The 16,021-nt window shown below is 40.5% G+C and overlaps 1 protein-coding gene across 2 annotated transcripts in view; it reads left to right on the top strand.

The window, feature by feature from the left end:
* Positions 1–16,021, top strand: part of mon2 (MON2 homolog, regulator of endosome-to-Golgi trafficking) — a 34,072-nt gene that overhangs the window by 2,141 nt on the left and 15,910 nt on the right. For both annotated transcript variants that reach the window (XM_026175293.2, XM_026175291.2), the window contains exons 2-13: positions 6,901–6,964; positions 7,704–7,831; positions 10,252–10,383; positions 10,471–10,600; positions 10,791–10,888; positions 11,213–11,338; positions 11,811–12,005; positions 12,380–12,504; positions 12,770–12,909; positions 13,039–13,192; positions 13,547–13,737; positions 14,078–14,159. In XM_026175293.2, the coding sequence (XP_026031078.2) occupies positions 6,901–6,964; positions 7,704–7,831; positions 10,252–10,383; positions 10,471–10,600; positions 10,791–10,888; positions 11,213–11,338; positions 11,811–12,005; positions 12,380–12,504; positions 12,770–12,909; positions 13,039–13,192; positions 13,547–13,737; positions 14,078–14,159 (1,565 nt within the window). The remainder of the gene's footprint in view (positions 1–6,900; positions 6,965–7,703; positions 7,832–10,251; positions 10,384–10,470; positions 10,601–10,790; positions 10,889–11,212; positions 11,339–11,810; positions 12,006–12,379; positions 12,505–12,769; positions 12,910–13,038; positions 13,193–13,546; positions 13,738–14,077; positions 14,160–16,021) is intronic.

Here is a 16,021-nt window from a genome sequence, read left to right as displayed (position 1 = left end):
AGAAATCAAAGATACATGGGAAACGCAGTCATTTTTAAAACCAGATGTGATATGAGCATGGATGCCACAGATATCATTTGACAGGGAGTGATTCTCATGATATAAGCGAACAGGCCCTTAAAACCTTTATTCCAATTTATCTTTATTTTTTAAAGTAAAAAGTCTTTGTTTTTAAGGGCTTTGGTGATACTCGGCCTCTGTTGACCTGTCCTGTCTGCAGTCTGACACTGAGAGTTGGTTTCAACAGGCTTGCTAGTTACTGACACAGCCAAGTGATTTCACACACACATTGTTGTTTGAATGACTTACTGTATTATTAAGGCCTTCACACTGGCTTTGTTGCGTGGCACTGTTTTGTTGGTGACATTTCTGATTACTCAATGACTGGAGCACAAACAATACAAAAGAAGTACACTTGAACATTTCACTTAGAAATGTAAGCAGTAGTAGCATGATAAAATGTCAAGTTTAACTGTACAGCAGGCATATGCGGGGGCATAGACAACAATGTCGGCAACACTTGTAACTCATCAGTATTCATATTGGAACAACCGCTGGTAGTCGAGGCTGACGTCTTTATGTGAGGCTTTTGTGACCACAGCAGCACTCGTCAGCCAGCTCAGCAGAGCAATTCATATCACGCCATGGCAGCTTAGTTTGTTTCCCCTCAGGGTTCACCTTGGATAGAAGCAACATTCCCATGGAGAAAAAAAGGGGAAATAGCTCAGCAAGTGCTTCCATTTCCTTTGTGTTTTGCTCACTACAGATTTAGTCCATTGACTTCAGTGGTTGATGTTTCAAAATGAGTGGTATGGCCATCAAAAGACATGGCACGCGACTGATCTTACGTGTTGAACTGATTTCTGGCCCTTGCCTAAGGGGTCTTATGAAGTTGCTTCAAATATTGATTTATCATCAGTGAGGTTTTCCCATCCTTATCAGGCTTTTTTCCCCCAAGGGATCAGAGTATTGAAGAGATCCCTTTTGATGTTCCTCCCAACCTGAGTTACCGCCCGCTCTGATCAATGGTGTTGTGATTGAAACAACGTTTTCCAATCGAAACTGTCATGGTTAAATTTGCGGCGATGTTGTCATGCGAGAAACAATCAGGGTACTGTGGTTGCTCTTTGAATTGATTTGTGCAGCTTTTTCATCGTGCTAATGTGGCCATTTTTTTCCCTCATCCTTAGCGTCTACGTTTTAGAGAACTGTTCTAGGGACTTCTAAGGGACTTATGTCTGTAGTTTAATTGTAAAACTAAAATCTCAAATCCTTGCAGCTTTACTACTGAAGAACAAAATGTGCTTTTTCCCAGACTGTCTTCATTCCATTTCCTCTCCTGTTTCTCAGTCCATCTCCCACAGTGACACTACATGCAAGAGAACGAATCACATTGTTTGTTTGTTTTTCTTTTTTCTTCTCCCTCAATCACTCATAGCCTGTCTTACAAAAACAGCACATGTAATGTAATAGAATAGAATAGCCTTTTATTCTACAACCAAATTATTATATACATTTTCAATTAAATAATGAATGAAATGGAAATAAGTATTTGATCACTTGAATTTTTGTGGTAACTTCCAAACAAATGAACAGTCTGTATTTTTTATGGTATATAATTTTAATGGAGAGAAACATTATATCAGCCAAAGATTCTGACAAAACTCATTGTATAAAAGTTACAAATTAATTTGCATGTCATTGGGTGGGAAACAAAATTGATCTGCTACAATTCAGAAAGAATCTGGCCTAAGCCTACCCCTAACCCATTGATTGATTCATTAGATTACAGATACTTCTGACCTCAACTCATTATGTGTCTAAAGCATACCTGTCCACAAAATCAGTTTCTTCCAATCCAACCTTTCCACCACCATGTGTGACACCAAACAGGTGCCAAAAAATGCTGCACACAGCCACCAGCAAGAAGCTTGGTGAGAAGGTGAAAACTGTCAATGTGGTTATTTGGAAATGACCATCAGTCACCCTCTGTCTGAGGCAAGAGCTTGCTGCATGGTACAGGACTTCACCAAACTAAAGGGCTAATGGTTTGGGCCATATATCAACAGCTTCCTTTCCCTTAACTAGAAAACTGAAGATGGGTCTTGGATGAGTCTTTCTGCATGACAGTTACCCGAAACATATTACCAAGGCAACAAAGAAGAAGCAAATTACCATACCATACCATACCACCTTTATTTATAAAGCACTTTAACATAAAACCAGAGTTCACAAAGTGCTGTACATGCTAATAGCATAAGTAAAGAAAATTAAAATGAGATAAGATAAAATAAATAACTAAAAAACTAAAATAAATTGAAACATGTTAAATTAAGGTCATGAAGTGACCATAGCAAGTCTCCAGACCTCATTCCTATGGAAAATCTGTGGAGTGAGCTGAAGCTTCAGTCGCCAAGTGACAGCCAAGAAACCTAAAGGATTTAGAGTTTCTGTAAAGAGGAGTGGGCTAAATTCCCTCCTGAGATGTTTCAAACCTGGTGACCAACTACAAGAAATGTCTTCCCACTGTGCTTGCCAATTAGAGTTTCTCCAAATACTAAGTCATGTTTTGTAGGTTTTTGGTTGATATTCTCTCTCTCTCTCTCTATTAAAATAAAATTACTATTAAAAATTAGAGAATGTTCATTATTTTGTAAGAGAGCAATCCTACAAGAGTGTCAACTAATTATTTCCAGCCAGCCTTGAAAATTTTCAAATGTATATCGTGATAGATATTTTTGGACATATCGCCCTGCTCTATATACTATACAGACTATACTCTCACTGTCACATTGAAAAAGGCCTTTCAGAAAGTTACTCAGTTTAGAGTCTCACAGTACAACATGTTTAAGGAAGTAAATCTGTGAGTTTCGCTAATGTTGTTTTTAGACGACACAAGCTGGTTTGTAGATCAGGGTCAGTTTGACTTCGGCCACTCCTCAAGTTTATTTATATAGCACAATTCAACAATAAGGTGATTCAAAGTGCTTTACAGAGACATTAAAAAACAAAAGCATGATTTAAAATTGATTAAAAAAACAGTACATAAAATCAGAACGGTAGATAAGACCAGTAGTTAAAATGTAAGTTTTGAAATTTAAGCTTAAAAGTGTGGATTTGGTGTTTTACTCAAATGCAGCTGAGAATAGGTGAGTCTTCAACCTGGATTTAAATAAACTGAGTGTTTCAGCTGATCTGAGGCTTTCTGGGAGTTTGTTCCAGATATAAGGAGCATAAAAGCTGAATGCAGCTTCTCCGTTTCTGGTTCTGACTCTGGGAACTGATAAAAAACCGGATCCAGATGACCTGAGGGATCTGGAAGGTTCATACTGGGTCAGGAGGTCACTGATGTATTTTGGTCCTAAACCATTCAGAGCTTTATAGACCCTCATCAGAACTTTAAAGTCTATCCTCTGACGGACAGGCAGCCAGTGTAAAGACCTCAGAGCTGGACTGATGTGATCCACTTTTTTGGTCTTAGTGAGGACTCGAGCAGCAGAGATCTGAATGAGCTGTAGTTGTCTGACTTTTTAGGTAGACCTGTATAGATGCTGTTACAGTAGTCAAGCCTGCTAAAGATGAATGCATGGACTAGTTGTAAGAAGAGTAAGAAGTACTAAATGACTTTTTTAGTTTTTCTGTTTGTGTACTCCCAGTCAAGTCCTGAGATTTCAAACTTAGCATCTCATTCTTTATGTAATGTCCTCGAATCCCACATGTGGTCATGTTTACACAGTGTTTTGCACATGATACTGATAATGGTCAAATAATAAAATACTGGTGGTTGGTATCAGATTAGCAGATAAATGATGTCTATTCTGAAAAGCAGTAACCTTTTGACTTTTTCCTTGTGTTGAGCACATTCAGAATTTTGTTTAGTGATGGCCTAAATAATCTGCTTTGAAAGCTGTTAAAGTGAACACATACCAAGTGTCTTTGAAGGTGGATACAAACTCAAAGAATTAATTCTCAGCCAGGGATTCTCTGCAACGTGCTGCTTAATGTGACTGATAATGTATCTGTTCAGTGATACCAGAATAGTTGACTTTATGACATAGATAAGAGGGCAAGGTTTTTAACTGATAAATTTTACTAGAGTAACACTGCAGTTACCTTTGAATAGACTTTCAGATACACCAATAAAAGAACTCATGTATTAACATAGACAGTTTCTGGTGTCTCTCTCTGTTGCAATGGCATCATCAGGCCAGTGGTATTATCCTCAACAGTGTGGAGGCTTTTTAATGCTGACAGTTTTCCAGAGACAAGTGGAGGGGATACTTTTTACGCTAGAAAGCTTAAACAGCACTTTCTATGAGGAAGCAGAGAGAAAGATCAGTTTGTCTGCTGGGGAGAAATGTTGCAACTTCCTGTCAACCACAGACTCTAACAATTAGTAGGCTAATGTGAAAATATTTTTATTGTGAAAAGTTTTAATGGTTTTGTGGAAACTCACTGGCATTTTTTTCATATGGGAGGGTTCAGTTGGAGGCGGAATAAAGGACACACAATCTGTTTCTAATTAGAGAACTTGCTTGTCTCTGTTCAACTGACACACAGATTGTCAGTTCATATATGCCTTTAGTTCTCCTTTCATTTTTATAGAGTAGTCACTGTGGTTATTAACAGATATGGCTACTTCGGCAAAGGCAGGCCTTTTAAAAAGTACAATCCACTCTCTCATCACAACGTCAAAAACTTTGACTTAACAAAGTGCGCACATATTTCCCACGACTTTGTCTGCATGCTGCAATATTTCTAGTGCTCTCTTTTGAGTTGAATAGATAGTTGTTGTTGCACAGGTTGCAAATACACTCACTGGCCACTTCATTTATTACATCTTGCTAGTAACAGGTTGGACCCACGTTTCCCCTCAGAACTGCTTTAATCTTCATGATGCAAATTCAACGAGGTGCTGGAAACATTCATCAGAGATTTTTTGGTCCATATTGACATGACAGCATCACACAGTTCCTGCAAATTGTTCAGCTGGATTTCCATTATACCAGTGTCCCGTTCCACCACATCTCAAAGGTGCCCTATTGGATTGAGATCTGGTGACTGGAGGTCATCTAGATGCGCTGAACTTGCTGTCAGGAAACCAGTTTGAGATAATTTTAGATTTGTGACATGGTGCGTTATCCTGTTGGAAGGAGTCATCAGAAAATGGTTCAACTGAGGCCATAAAGGGATGGAAACGTTCATGAATACTCAATAGGTTGCAGTGTATTAAACCTGGTGGAACCTGATGCGGTCTTCTGCTGCTGAAGCCCATCTGCTTTAAAGTTCAATGTGTTTGCATTTAGAGATGCTCTCCTGAAAAACACCTTGGTTGTAACAAGTGGTTATCTTCCAGTTAGCTCAAAGCAGTGTAGCCGTGCTCCTCTGACCTCTGACATCACTGAGGCGTTTTCACCCAAAGAACTGATGCTATTCTCTGTAAACTCTAGAGATGGTTGTGCAGAAAATGCCTGTAGATCGTCGTTTTTTTGCAAATCCTCAAACATGCCTGTCTCGCACCGACATCTATGTTCACAGTTACTTAAATCACATTTCTTTTCCATTCCGATACTCACTTTGAACTTCAGCAGGTCTTGATCATGTCTACATGCTTAAATGCATCCTGTTGCAGCCATGTGATTGGTTGATTACGTATTTATGTTAACGAGCAGTTAAACAGTGTTTATTGTATAGTTATAAGGGGTTCACATTTGTGAAGATGGCACAACACATCCTGGCCTGCAGTTAACAGCAAAGGCTCATGTTTGATATGCTGTATAATTGTGTCGTAACTAATTGTTGCAGTCTGAAACTCTTTCTGTCACAGCTTATGCAAAGCCAGAATTTGCTGTTCTGATGCTGGATTTTTCACTCGTCTGTGCTGATGGAAATATCAAAAGTAGCAACAGGAAGGTTGCAATTATTTCAGACTAAAAAAAGCTCTCTGCGCTCCCCTCATTTTCCTGCAAGCCGCTATGGTTCGGTTTCTGGAACAAAAGGAGAAGAGGGAGAGAAGCTTTTTTTTTTTTTTTTTTTTTTAAGAGATTAACTTTTAGGGAGCTGTATGGTAAAAGATTTTCTGAAAAAGCTTAGCCATTAAGCAGGGGTTGTTACCAGCCGTTTAGTAATTTATGAATTGCGATCCTCCAAAGTGGCTCGACTTTTGTGACATGTTGGTGTATTGTAATCATGTTGTTACAGTATTTATCCCGTCAGTGGTGCCTAATCCAAAGAGGTGTGCCTTTTTTAAAAATGTCTTTCTTTAGCCAAAATTATACCAGCCTTTTAAAAAGGCAGTGTGTGTACTTCTGTAGCCACAAAGGTTAAAGCATTATGTTGTTTTCGTGAGGAGAAATACAAGACAGATGGCAGTACTGGCCCTGCAGACGGCCTTTGAGAAGAACTGCTCATAATAAGTTTTAAACAGTTTTTTAAAACATGTCTAAACAGGTGTTTTTTGTATGTGGAACAACTGGGGCAAGAAGTGAAATTACAGTTAAAATTGAAACCATGTAGGAATGAGGAGTGGAGTATTGATGGGAAGCAAAGATGGGAAAGAAAACATCTTGAGAGGCTTGCCGTGGCATGCAGTTGTTGAAGAAAGATAAGAGCGGCCTCTCCGTCCCCACTTGCCATCCTCCTCCTTTTACCCTTCCCCATTCTTGACAGTGCTCCTCACAGCTGTTCTGAACATCTCAAGCTTAGAGGAATACCTCACTGGGTGTTCCTCATAAGATGAAGATGTTTTTCTACAACTGGGCCTTCCTATTTTCCGCTACACCCACCATTACAAGTAGCCATGTCTACCACCAGCGGTGCATGTATGCTGCACTGTCAGCACCTTTCAATTTGATGTCACATCAAACAGTTACCTAAATGTCTGTCCTCTTTCCTCTCTAGGCTGCAGAGTCTGGTATAGTGAAGATTAAGACGATAGCAGCCAGGAACACAGACATATTAGCAGGTGAGTGATAATAGAAGTACTTAGTTGTTCTTCAATTGGCTATGTGTGCAGAGCTAGTGCTTTAAACTGCAACAAGCTTATATTCAAATGTTCAGGGAGACGGCAGTATTCATGATTTTCTGTTCACACAACTGCATCCTGCATACAAGTGACAGACTGAAATAGTCACTGGGCTTTCATGTATTTTCCTTTCATAATGCATGCATTCAGCCAAAGGCAAGTCATGTACAAACGGCCTTTGACTCCACCCCAAAAAAACCAAACAAAAAAAGTCATTGTGTTTATTAAGTTATATGATAAATGAGTCTTTTATTTCCCTCCTCTCTGAGCTTTGTTTGCAGTCTTTTTCTGGCTCTTTCTAGCTTGTTGCTCTGAATTATTGAAGTATTTTCAAACGGGGCTGGTCTCTCAGCACTCGTATGGAAAATTGGTTCTAGCGCCGTCTCTGTAAACAAGTCTAGCTTTTTGGTAGCATTTGCAGAGTTGACACATAGTTGACATTTCCTGAGTTCCATTGAATTGTTATTGTAAGTTGATACCTCCATGTATTCTTTTCATTTACTCTCCAAAGTTTTCGTTCTGCAGTACCAGACTTCATGAAATCAGAAGCAAAACAAAAGCAAACACATGTATTTTTCTTTTTTTTTACTTTAAGGCATTTTATTAGAAGTAAATTGCATGATGACATCTTTAAAAAAAGATTATTTGTGTCCTTTAATTGTGTCCCTTTTTCCTGCAGCCCTAAAGGAGAACAGCTCAGAGGTTGTGCAGCCTTTCCTGATGGGCTGTGGCACCAAAGAGCCAAAGATCACACAGCTGTGTTTGGCTGCCATCCAGAGACTCATGTCCCATGAGGTCGTATCTGAGGTGAGGGCTATAAGCTAGCCTTTTATTTGAAAATAGGATATTTATATTTTCATATGTATGATCTGCAGATGTGTACACAAGAAGGGAATCTAGTGTGTAGAAGGCCAAATAAAACCACAGTGTGGTAACAAGCAGTGCCGAATTGAGGACAGTTTGATTGATACATGTTAATTTACACACATCACAATAAATGCAATAATAATCATCAGGCTGTTAGACTAATGCACTCATTGGTGAGTTGCTTTTGGCAGGTGCACTCAGTAAGAGGCCTTTGCTGATCCGCTGTGTGACATTGAGCTTCACAAATACAGTGTGATTGTTATTTCAAAGAGTGGCGAGTCGGTGCGTGCGTCCTTGTTGGAAGGTTGTTCCCAAGCGAAGAAAACTCTTTTATAGAGAACACAGCCATGAAAAACACATTTTTCGAGTTTGTGATCGAACGACTCATTAAAAACAACGGAAAGTAGATGTGCTGTTTTTCTTTTTTAGCATTATTTGAATCTTTCGGGTTGTGGCCTTCTGTTGTTTTTTGTTTGATTACCTGGAAGTAAATAAAGACTGTTTTAAACCTCAATGTTTCATGCTCACCTTCAGTGTGTAAGCATGGACAAATGAAGGCTTGATTGATATCCAATTGGGTCAATACTGCAAGCACTGCAACACATCAATACCCAATCAAGCAGTGTAAATTTAATTTGACCTCGTTCCTGGCGCAAAGGCGCAGACCACCTTTACCACTTCCACTGCTCATTTTCGTGAAACCCGTTGACCTAGAAAATCTATTACTTGAACAGTTTAACATCATCTTTATGCGCAGTGGCAGTTAAACAACTCAGAAAAACGGAGTGGAATAAGGTACCGATCTCAGGAAAGGGGAGGCTACAATAACTTCCAAATTGAAATCGTCGTTTAATGGTAGCCTGTGAAATGGGTGTAGGGGTTTTCGACCTTTTAAACAACGCAGCTTTTGGCAGACCTGAGATGTGAGCGGTTTCCAAGATGTTACCCCAGAGGTGTTAGCACACTGCAAAGCAGGCTTTCTTCATTTTAATCATCATTTGTTGGATTACACTAAAATAGATTTCAAAGCTCTGTTTGTTTTTGTTAGTTTTCTTTTTTTTTTCCTTTGGTGGGAGAAAAGATGCGCTCGGCATTCCCTGAGAAAATTCTTTGTCAGAACTGGTCACGCTGGGTTACTTAGCGCTAATTCTTATCAACTATTTTTGTCACACAGATCTCGCTCTCACGCTCTGTCTCTCTCTTTCCACGCAGTAGTTTACCTCAAACACTGAAATGTTCTGAATCCCAGGACATCCAAGAAGAAACTTAACTAAATTTAAACCCTTGTTGCTGACCAGAGGAAAAATGGCTGTTTCTTAAAGCTGTATCCTTGAAAATAGCTGTGAATTTTAACTGTGAATTAAAAGGAATAATACATTTTTAATCATTCATTGTTATTTCCCCCACTCACCAGTAGTAGATGGGTAGTAATGTTAGTTAAACAGACTGAGAGTTTAAGCGTTTAGTATTTTATTTTACAAATACAAAAAAGTTTGCACACAAAAACAGCACAGCGTGGGGAGCGGGTTGATGCAGGTCAATCCAGTAAAACAGAAAGCAGCTTCTAACCTGTGCTGTTTCGTTTCATAAAAAGAAAGAAAAAGAAATCCTAAACTTCTTGAACCTCCATGGCCAAAACAACAAAACGATGCAGGAGTAGCTCCCCTAAAACGGTGGTCTCTAACAAAAGCAGCCAGGAGCAGAGGACAGGTGAACCACACCAAGTAGGCGGGACATAGGAGAAAGACAGGATGGTGAAGAAGTACAGGCCTCTCCAAACCAACTGAGATTTAGTTCCCATCTATCTCCCCAAGCATGTCTTGTCTATTCACGGAGATCTCAGCAATAAATTCACATCATTTCATTCTTGAATCCACCTGGACATTTGTGCCAAATTTGCAGAAGTTCCTTAAGGCATTGCTGAGATATTGCATTGAGGAGAGTAGACGACTAAAGCAGTGCCTTCAGGCAGGGCTGTGGCAGAGCATAAGACGCGTTCATATTTGAAAATTGAGTTTGTTTATCTTGTGAATTGAGCCAGTTACACATAAAAGCAGCTGTTAGGGGGATGCATGTAGATTTATTTTGGATAGCTTGACCCTGAGAAAGGACGTGCGGTGTCACTTACTATCAGCAGAAACTGACAGTGAGATCTGGTGTTATTGAACTGGGTGATGTTGTAACCCCAAGCAGGCACAACCATCTGCTCCCACAAGAGTGTGTTTTTGTGCATGTCTATTATTTATGGCTGTTACCTTGGGCAAGCCAAAGGCCTGATATCAGCTAGGAACTCTGATAATGCCTCCTAAATTCAGAGTGTGGCTATGTACTTTAGTTGTGTGTGTGTGTTTGTGAAACAGGCAGCAGCAGGGAACATCATCAACATGTTGTGGCAGCTGATGGAAAATGGTTTGGAAGAGCTGAAACTTTTACAGACAGTCCTCGTCCTGTTGACCACCAACACAGTTGTACATGATGAAGTGCTATCCAAGGTAAAAGCATAGACACACACACTGTTTGCATGTATTATATGGATGAACAGTATAGTAGCAGTAGTTTGTTTTTTCCCCTGTGCCCAGGCTATTGTGCTGTGTTTTCGTCTGCACTTCACCAAGGACAACATCACCAACAACACAGCAGCTGCCACCGTTAGACAAGTTGTCACCGTGGTGTTTGAGAGGATGGTGGCTGAGGACGAGCGCTTTAAAGGTTAGAGTTCATTGGTTCTGAAAGTAGGAAGATGATACAGTAAAATTCTGCGATGCTTAATATTACAGATGGTGTGAAAAACTGAAAAGTACATCTTTACACCTTAAGCTATTTAAATAGAACATAGATAAAAATGCTTTTTAATTGCAAGCTAATTTACTGTGTAATGTATTTTGTATTTAACCTCAAGGCATTGTGGAGCAGCCCCCTCCTGTCCAGGGAAACACCAACCGCCGGTCTGTTAGCACTTTGAGACCCAGTGCAAAGGATGCATACATGCTGTTTCAGGTATGTCCACCAGGAGGCGGTAGCCTTCTATAAGCCGTCCTGCCCTCTTGTCAGAGTTGGTTAGATGCTGATTTTGAGATCTTTCTTATAATCTCAAATTGAGGTCCAGTAAAACTAATTCAGAAATATTTCTTTTCATCTCTGAAATGAAGTAATTTTTTTAAAGAGGGATTCGGTTGTCTTGAAGTCTTTCACCCACATTACACTTTCATGTGATGATGATTGTTCTTCATGCAGAGCTCGGTCAAAGCCCTGTTTCAGCCACTGTGATGTGGGTAGGACAACACTGCATTGTTTTGAAGGCTGTTGTTCACCTTCCTGCAGGACTTGTGCCAGCTGGTGAATGCTGACGCCCCCTACTGGCTGGTGGGGATGACAGAGATGACACGGACGTTTGGCCTTGAGCTGCTGGAGTCTGTTCTTAATGATTTCCCCGGTGTATTCCTGCAGGTAAAGAGAGAAAAAAGAGCGAGTTTGTGAACATCTAGACCAGGGGTGGGCAATCTCAGTCCACGAGGGCTGGTGTCCCTGCAGGTTTTAGATGTGTCCTCAAACCAACACAGCTGATTTAAATGGCTAAATTAGCTCCTCAACATGTCCTGAAGTTCTCCAGAGGCCTGGTAACGAACTAATCATGTGCGTCAGGTGTGTTGACCGAAGGTGAGATCTAAAACCTGCAGGGACACCGCCCCTCGTGGACTGAGATTGCCCACCCCTGATCTAGACCAAAAACAAGGTGTCAGACCAGAAGTGGCAAAAAAGAGAAAAGTCTGCTCATTGTTAGGTTCCAACTTTTTTTATTTTAAAAGGTTTAGATCCATCTGATCCATCTTGTCCTTTCAATAAAATTCTTAATGAAACATTCTACAATAAAATAAATTAATTCACAGGATGTTTTGGTCTCCCTTTGTTTCCTACCCAGCATCAGGAGTTCAGTTTCCTGCTAAAAGAAAGAGTTTGTCCCCTCGTCATCAAGCTCTTCTCCCCTAACATCAAGTTCCGGCAGGGCAGCAGCAGCGCTGCTTCACCAGCTCCTGTGGAGAAACCTTACTTCCCCATCTGCATGAGGTTGCTGCGTGTGGTCTCCGTCCTCATCAAGCACTTCTACAGCTTACTGGTAAGTAACTGATCCGTTGCGATGGTTGGGTGGTCAAAACAGTTGTCTGATGGTTGTTTTTTTATGTCTATGGGATTTTCTTAAGCACAGAGCTGATGCACTTAATTGATCCAGTCAGATTAGCATTGGCTTACCCAAGCAGTAGTTTTGTCTTAGTTCTCCTCCAAGCACTTTAATGAGCTTAACTACAATCGAGTAACTCAGCATTCCAGCTGTTTTTATTTAGTGGCATTTATTCAATTTTTGAGATGGAATTTTTTTTTCTTCTTTTTTTGCTCAAATTGATCAAAAAGCCGTTCCACTTCCACAAAGCCAGAAGGTATTCAGAGATTTTGCATCACTTTCAGTCTGATATGTGTGTGCTTGGCTTGCAGGTGACTGAGTGTGAGATCTTCTTGTCTCTGTTGGTGAAATTTCTGGATGGGGAGAAGCCTCAGTGGCTCAGAGCAGTGGCTGTGGAATCAGTCCACAGACTGTGTGTGCAGCCTCATTTGTTACGGTAAGCAGCTTTAAAAAAACAACACAGATTTTTAGTTACAGGGTCTGGAAACTTACGTTTTTTTTTTCCTACTTTAGTTTAAAAAAATATAGCTGATTCTGCACAATTACATTCATTAAACCCTTTTGTGACTAAGGTTGTTTAACTGTTTCTCAGAGTGCAGTTTGGCCTAATGAAACTTGGCAAAGTCTGAAGTGTCCTTTTTTTTTTCTTTCTAATACAACCCCACACTGCTGTGATCTCACTCTGCTCTTTTCTGTTTCAGTTCGTTCTGCCAGTCTTATGACATGAAGCAGCACTCCACTAAAGTGTTCAGAGACATTGTCAATGCCCTGGGATCCTTCATCCAGTCCCTCTTCATCGTTCCCAATGCGGGAAACGTGGCTGCTGTCGGCGCGCCAGCTGGTAAGTTGACTGAGTTGTCCTTATTTAGAATTTCTATTGATGTCAAGGAGATGTGTTCAAATGGGCCTGAAATTCAGATTTACTGCACTTATACCCCCTTACCTCATTCCTCTCCGGCTTTTGTTGTAGGTGGGTCGGGTTCAGGTGCTCAAGGCACAGCACAAGGCGGTCCAGGCACAGGAGGGGTCAGCGGCACCCTGACTACCCAGGCTGCATTTGAATACCGTGGTACCTGGATCCCCCTTATGACTGTTAGTGTCCAGGGAAGCGCCAAGGCCACCTAGTAAGAATTTCTTTTGTACATACTGAATAATCTCCCCTTATTTATTGTGTGTTTATAAGGATGTAATTCCAGTCACAGATGCAGAAAGTAAACAGTTCCAGGACCGACTAGCTTTGTGCTGCAAAGTGGCATAAATATAGACAAGCTTGTCATTTTTTAAATTAATTTTTTCCCCCAAGATGTTGTTTCTGATGTTAATGATACAGCAGATCAAAAGTTATTTGCTGAAAAGAAATGGCTGCCTAATATGTTAATGGTCTTGGAAAAGGAGGCAGCTCTTATATGTCAATTTTCCAGACAGAAACTTCAGTTCATGTACTTCACCTCATTTCTCTTTCTCCATCTCTCTCCCAGCTTAGAGATGCTGGACAAGGTTGAGCCCCCATCCATCCCAGAGGGCTACGCCATGTCAGTGGCCTTCAGTGCTCTGCTTGACCTGGTGAGGGGCATCACCACCATGATTGAAAGAGAACTGGCCGCGGAGGAGGAGGCAGCTGCTGAATTTAGAGAAGCTCACCCTGACCAGGAGTGGAAGCCGCAACCTGGTGAGAATGTACAGAAGGAAAAAATGTTCTTTGGAGCGTTTTATTCTCATGATACACCCTGACAAGAAGGATATTAATCAGAAAATATATGAAAGCAGACATATGGAGATGGGGAAGCAGGAGTGGTGTGTATAATGGTCTAGCCTGTCATGATTCTGGGTGGTAGCACTTGTACAAACTCTAGTGACCACAATTATAACCGAACCTCTTTATAATTTCAAATAAGAAGTGGAAAAAAATTAGAGATGATCAATTTCTTTTCTTTTTCCCCAACATGAGACTGTCCAGACTGATGTGATAGTATTTAGGAATAAACCCCGTAATGTTTTGTTTGTCTCAGGGGCTCACCTGGTGTGGGAGGAGATGGTCAACGCCTGCTGGTGCGGTCTCCTGGCTGCACTGTCTCTGCTGCTGGATGCCAGGTACGGATTCTGGAGTCAGCAGACATGTTATATATTTACAGCAGTGATTCAGACAGGAACGTTTTAAAGCTTTAGTCATTTGTAAATTGCACCACATTAAAGATTACTTTAAACGCACGATGTATGCTTAACAGATAAATACACATTTAATTTCCCGTTCAAGTGTTTGTTCAATAGAACTAGGAGGTGAGTTTTTGTGCTGCTGAAACAGACATTATCATGTTGTAGTTATTAATGAATATTAATAATAGCTCTGTGTCCAACATAACAACCCTCAGGTCAGTGGCTTAGAGTTTAATGGCCTATTTATTTTTTTTTATTGGCTTGTGTTTTTATATTTTTAAATAGTCATGCAATTTAATTAAAACAATATTTCAGATGATTTCACTTACAAAATGGAAAACGATACAGAAGCCTTGAAATTAATATGGCGTGACCATGGTCTCTAATGCGGTCACTTCTCCGTTAGCTGCAGGTGTCGCTCCCATGTTAAATAGGACGGCGCCCTCAGCCTTCATCGAGCTGTATAATTTAACCAGTCTGGTATCTGGTGTCAGACTAAGTTAACTGTTCATATTTTAATACAACCTGTGCACATCTTTCACGGTGTAAAACTAACAGCGGTGGATGGAGCAGCTACAGAGTTTGCTTTTCTTCAGTTTGTTGATCAGGTGGTTCGATGCAGGACTCCCGCTCACTTTTTTCCCAGTTAAGGTTTTAATGGTGATCAGATGTTTTGGTGCTGCTGTTTTGGATGCTAGAAACATGTTTTCTTTTACTCTGAGTTCACTGTCTCAGTAATGGCTCTGCCTATTTACTGTTCACAGCGTGTAACGCTGTAGACTCTGGCTCTGACATTAAACTTTGCCAGCATCACCATCACTGCTTCTGTTGTGTTATCAGCGTTTTTGCTGAAAAACTGGAGGCTGCCTGGACTTAGGGTTGTCATACGCTGCTCCTAAATATGTTTGTAGTGCAGGGTCTGTTTTAAGTCGCAAATGTGGGTTTGCATCTTTTAACACAACAGCCCGCTACACAGCCGTGCATTAAACCATTAGTCCCCCTGATGCCAACATCATTTTTTGCTGGTCCCCACAACATAATATTCCTAGCAATGTGTTTCACTGTGGGGATGGAGTTCTTGTGGTTGTAGGTTTCTCCCTTCTTTCTCCAAACATAAGCAGCGTCTCTGTGGCCAAAGAGCTCAAGTTTTATCTCACCTGATCAAAGGACGCACTTCCAGTCCAGGTTGTCCTCAGCATACTTCAGTGTCTGTTCTTCCTGTGTTTTTCTTGGTCTGCAACCTCTCAGCCCATTCCTGTGCAGTATTCTAGTGATTCACTAAGTCCCTAGCAGTTGTGACTTTAGACACATTTGTCACTAGTTTTCTTTCCAGCCTTTGAAATATTTAGCTTCCTGCCTCTGTCAGGCTCTGTGGCTCTCTTTGAATTTCTTAATGATACTTCTCACTACAGTTCTTGACACTTGGAGATGCTGTGATAGCTTTCTATATCCACCTCCTGCTTTGTGAGCATTAGCAATTCTTTTTGTGGAGTCAAAAGAGATTTCTTGTTTTTGACATGATGCTTTCTCATGTGACAGCTCAAACAGTGAGTCAGTTGGAAGAAAACCCTCAGTTTTAACTTGCGTTTACAAGTTTTGAGCATTACAAAGTTAAAACACATCATTGCAAAGGTCAGCTTTTCAGCTGCTAATAACACAAACTCTGCTCATTTTTATTATTGTGTGCAAACAGAAATAATTGATGGTTTCTAAAGAAGACTCATTTGTTTAGATGTGCTATGTTGAAAATTCTTCACTTGGTCATAAAAGTACTTCGAAAGAAATTCAAATTTCATTGC

The sequence above is a fragment of the Astatotilapia calliptera genome, chromosome 7 (genome assembly GCF_964374335.1).
Source record: "Astatotilapia calliptera chromosome 7, fAstCal68.1, whole genome shotgun sequence".
Classification (NCBI taxonomy): Eukaryota; Metazoa; Chordata; class Actinopteri; order Cichliformes; family Cichlidae; genus Astatotilapia; species Astatotilapia calliptera.
This window is presented reverse-complemented; position numbering and strand designations above follow the sequence as displayed.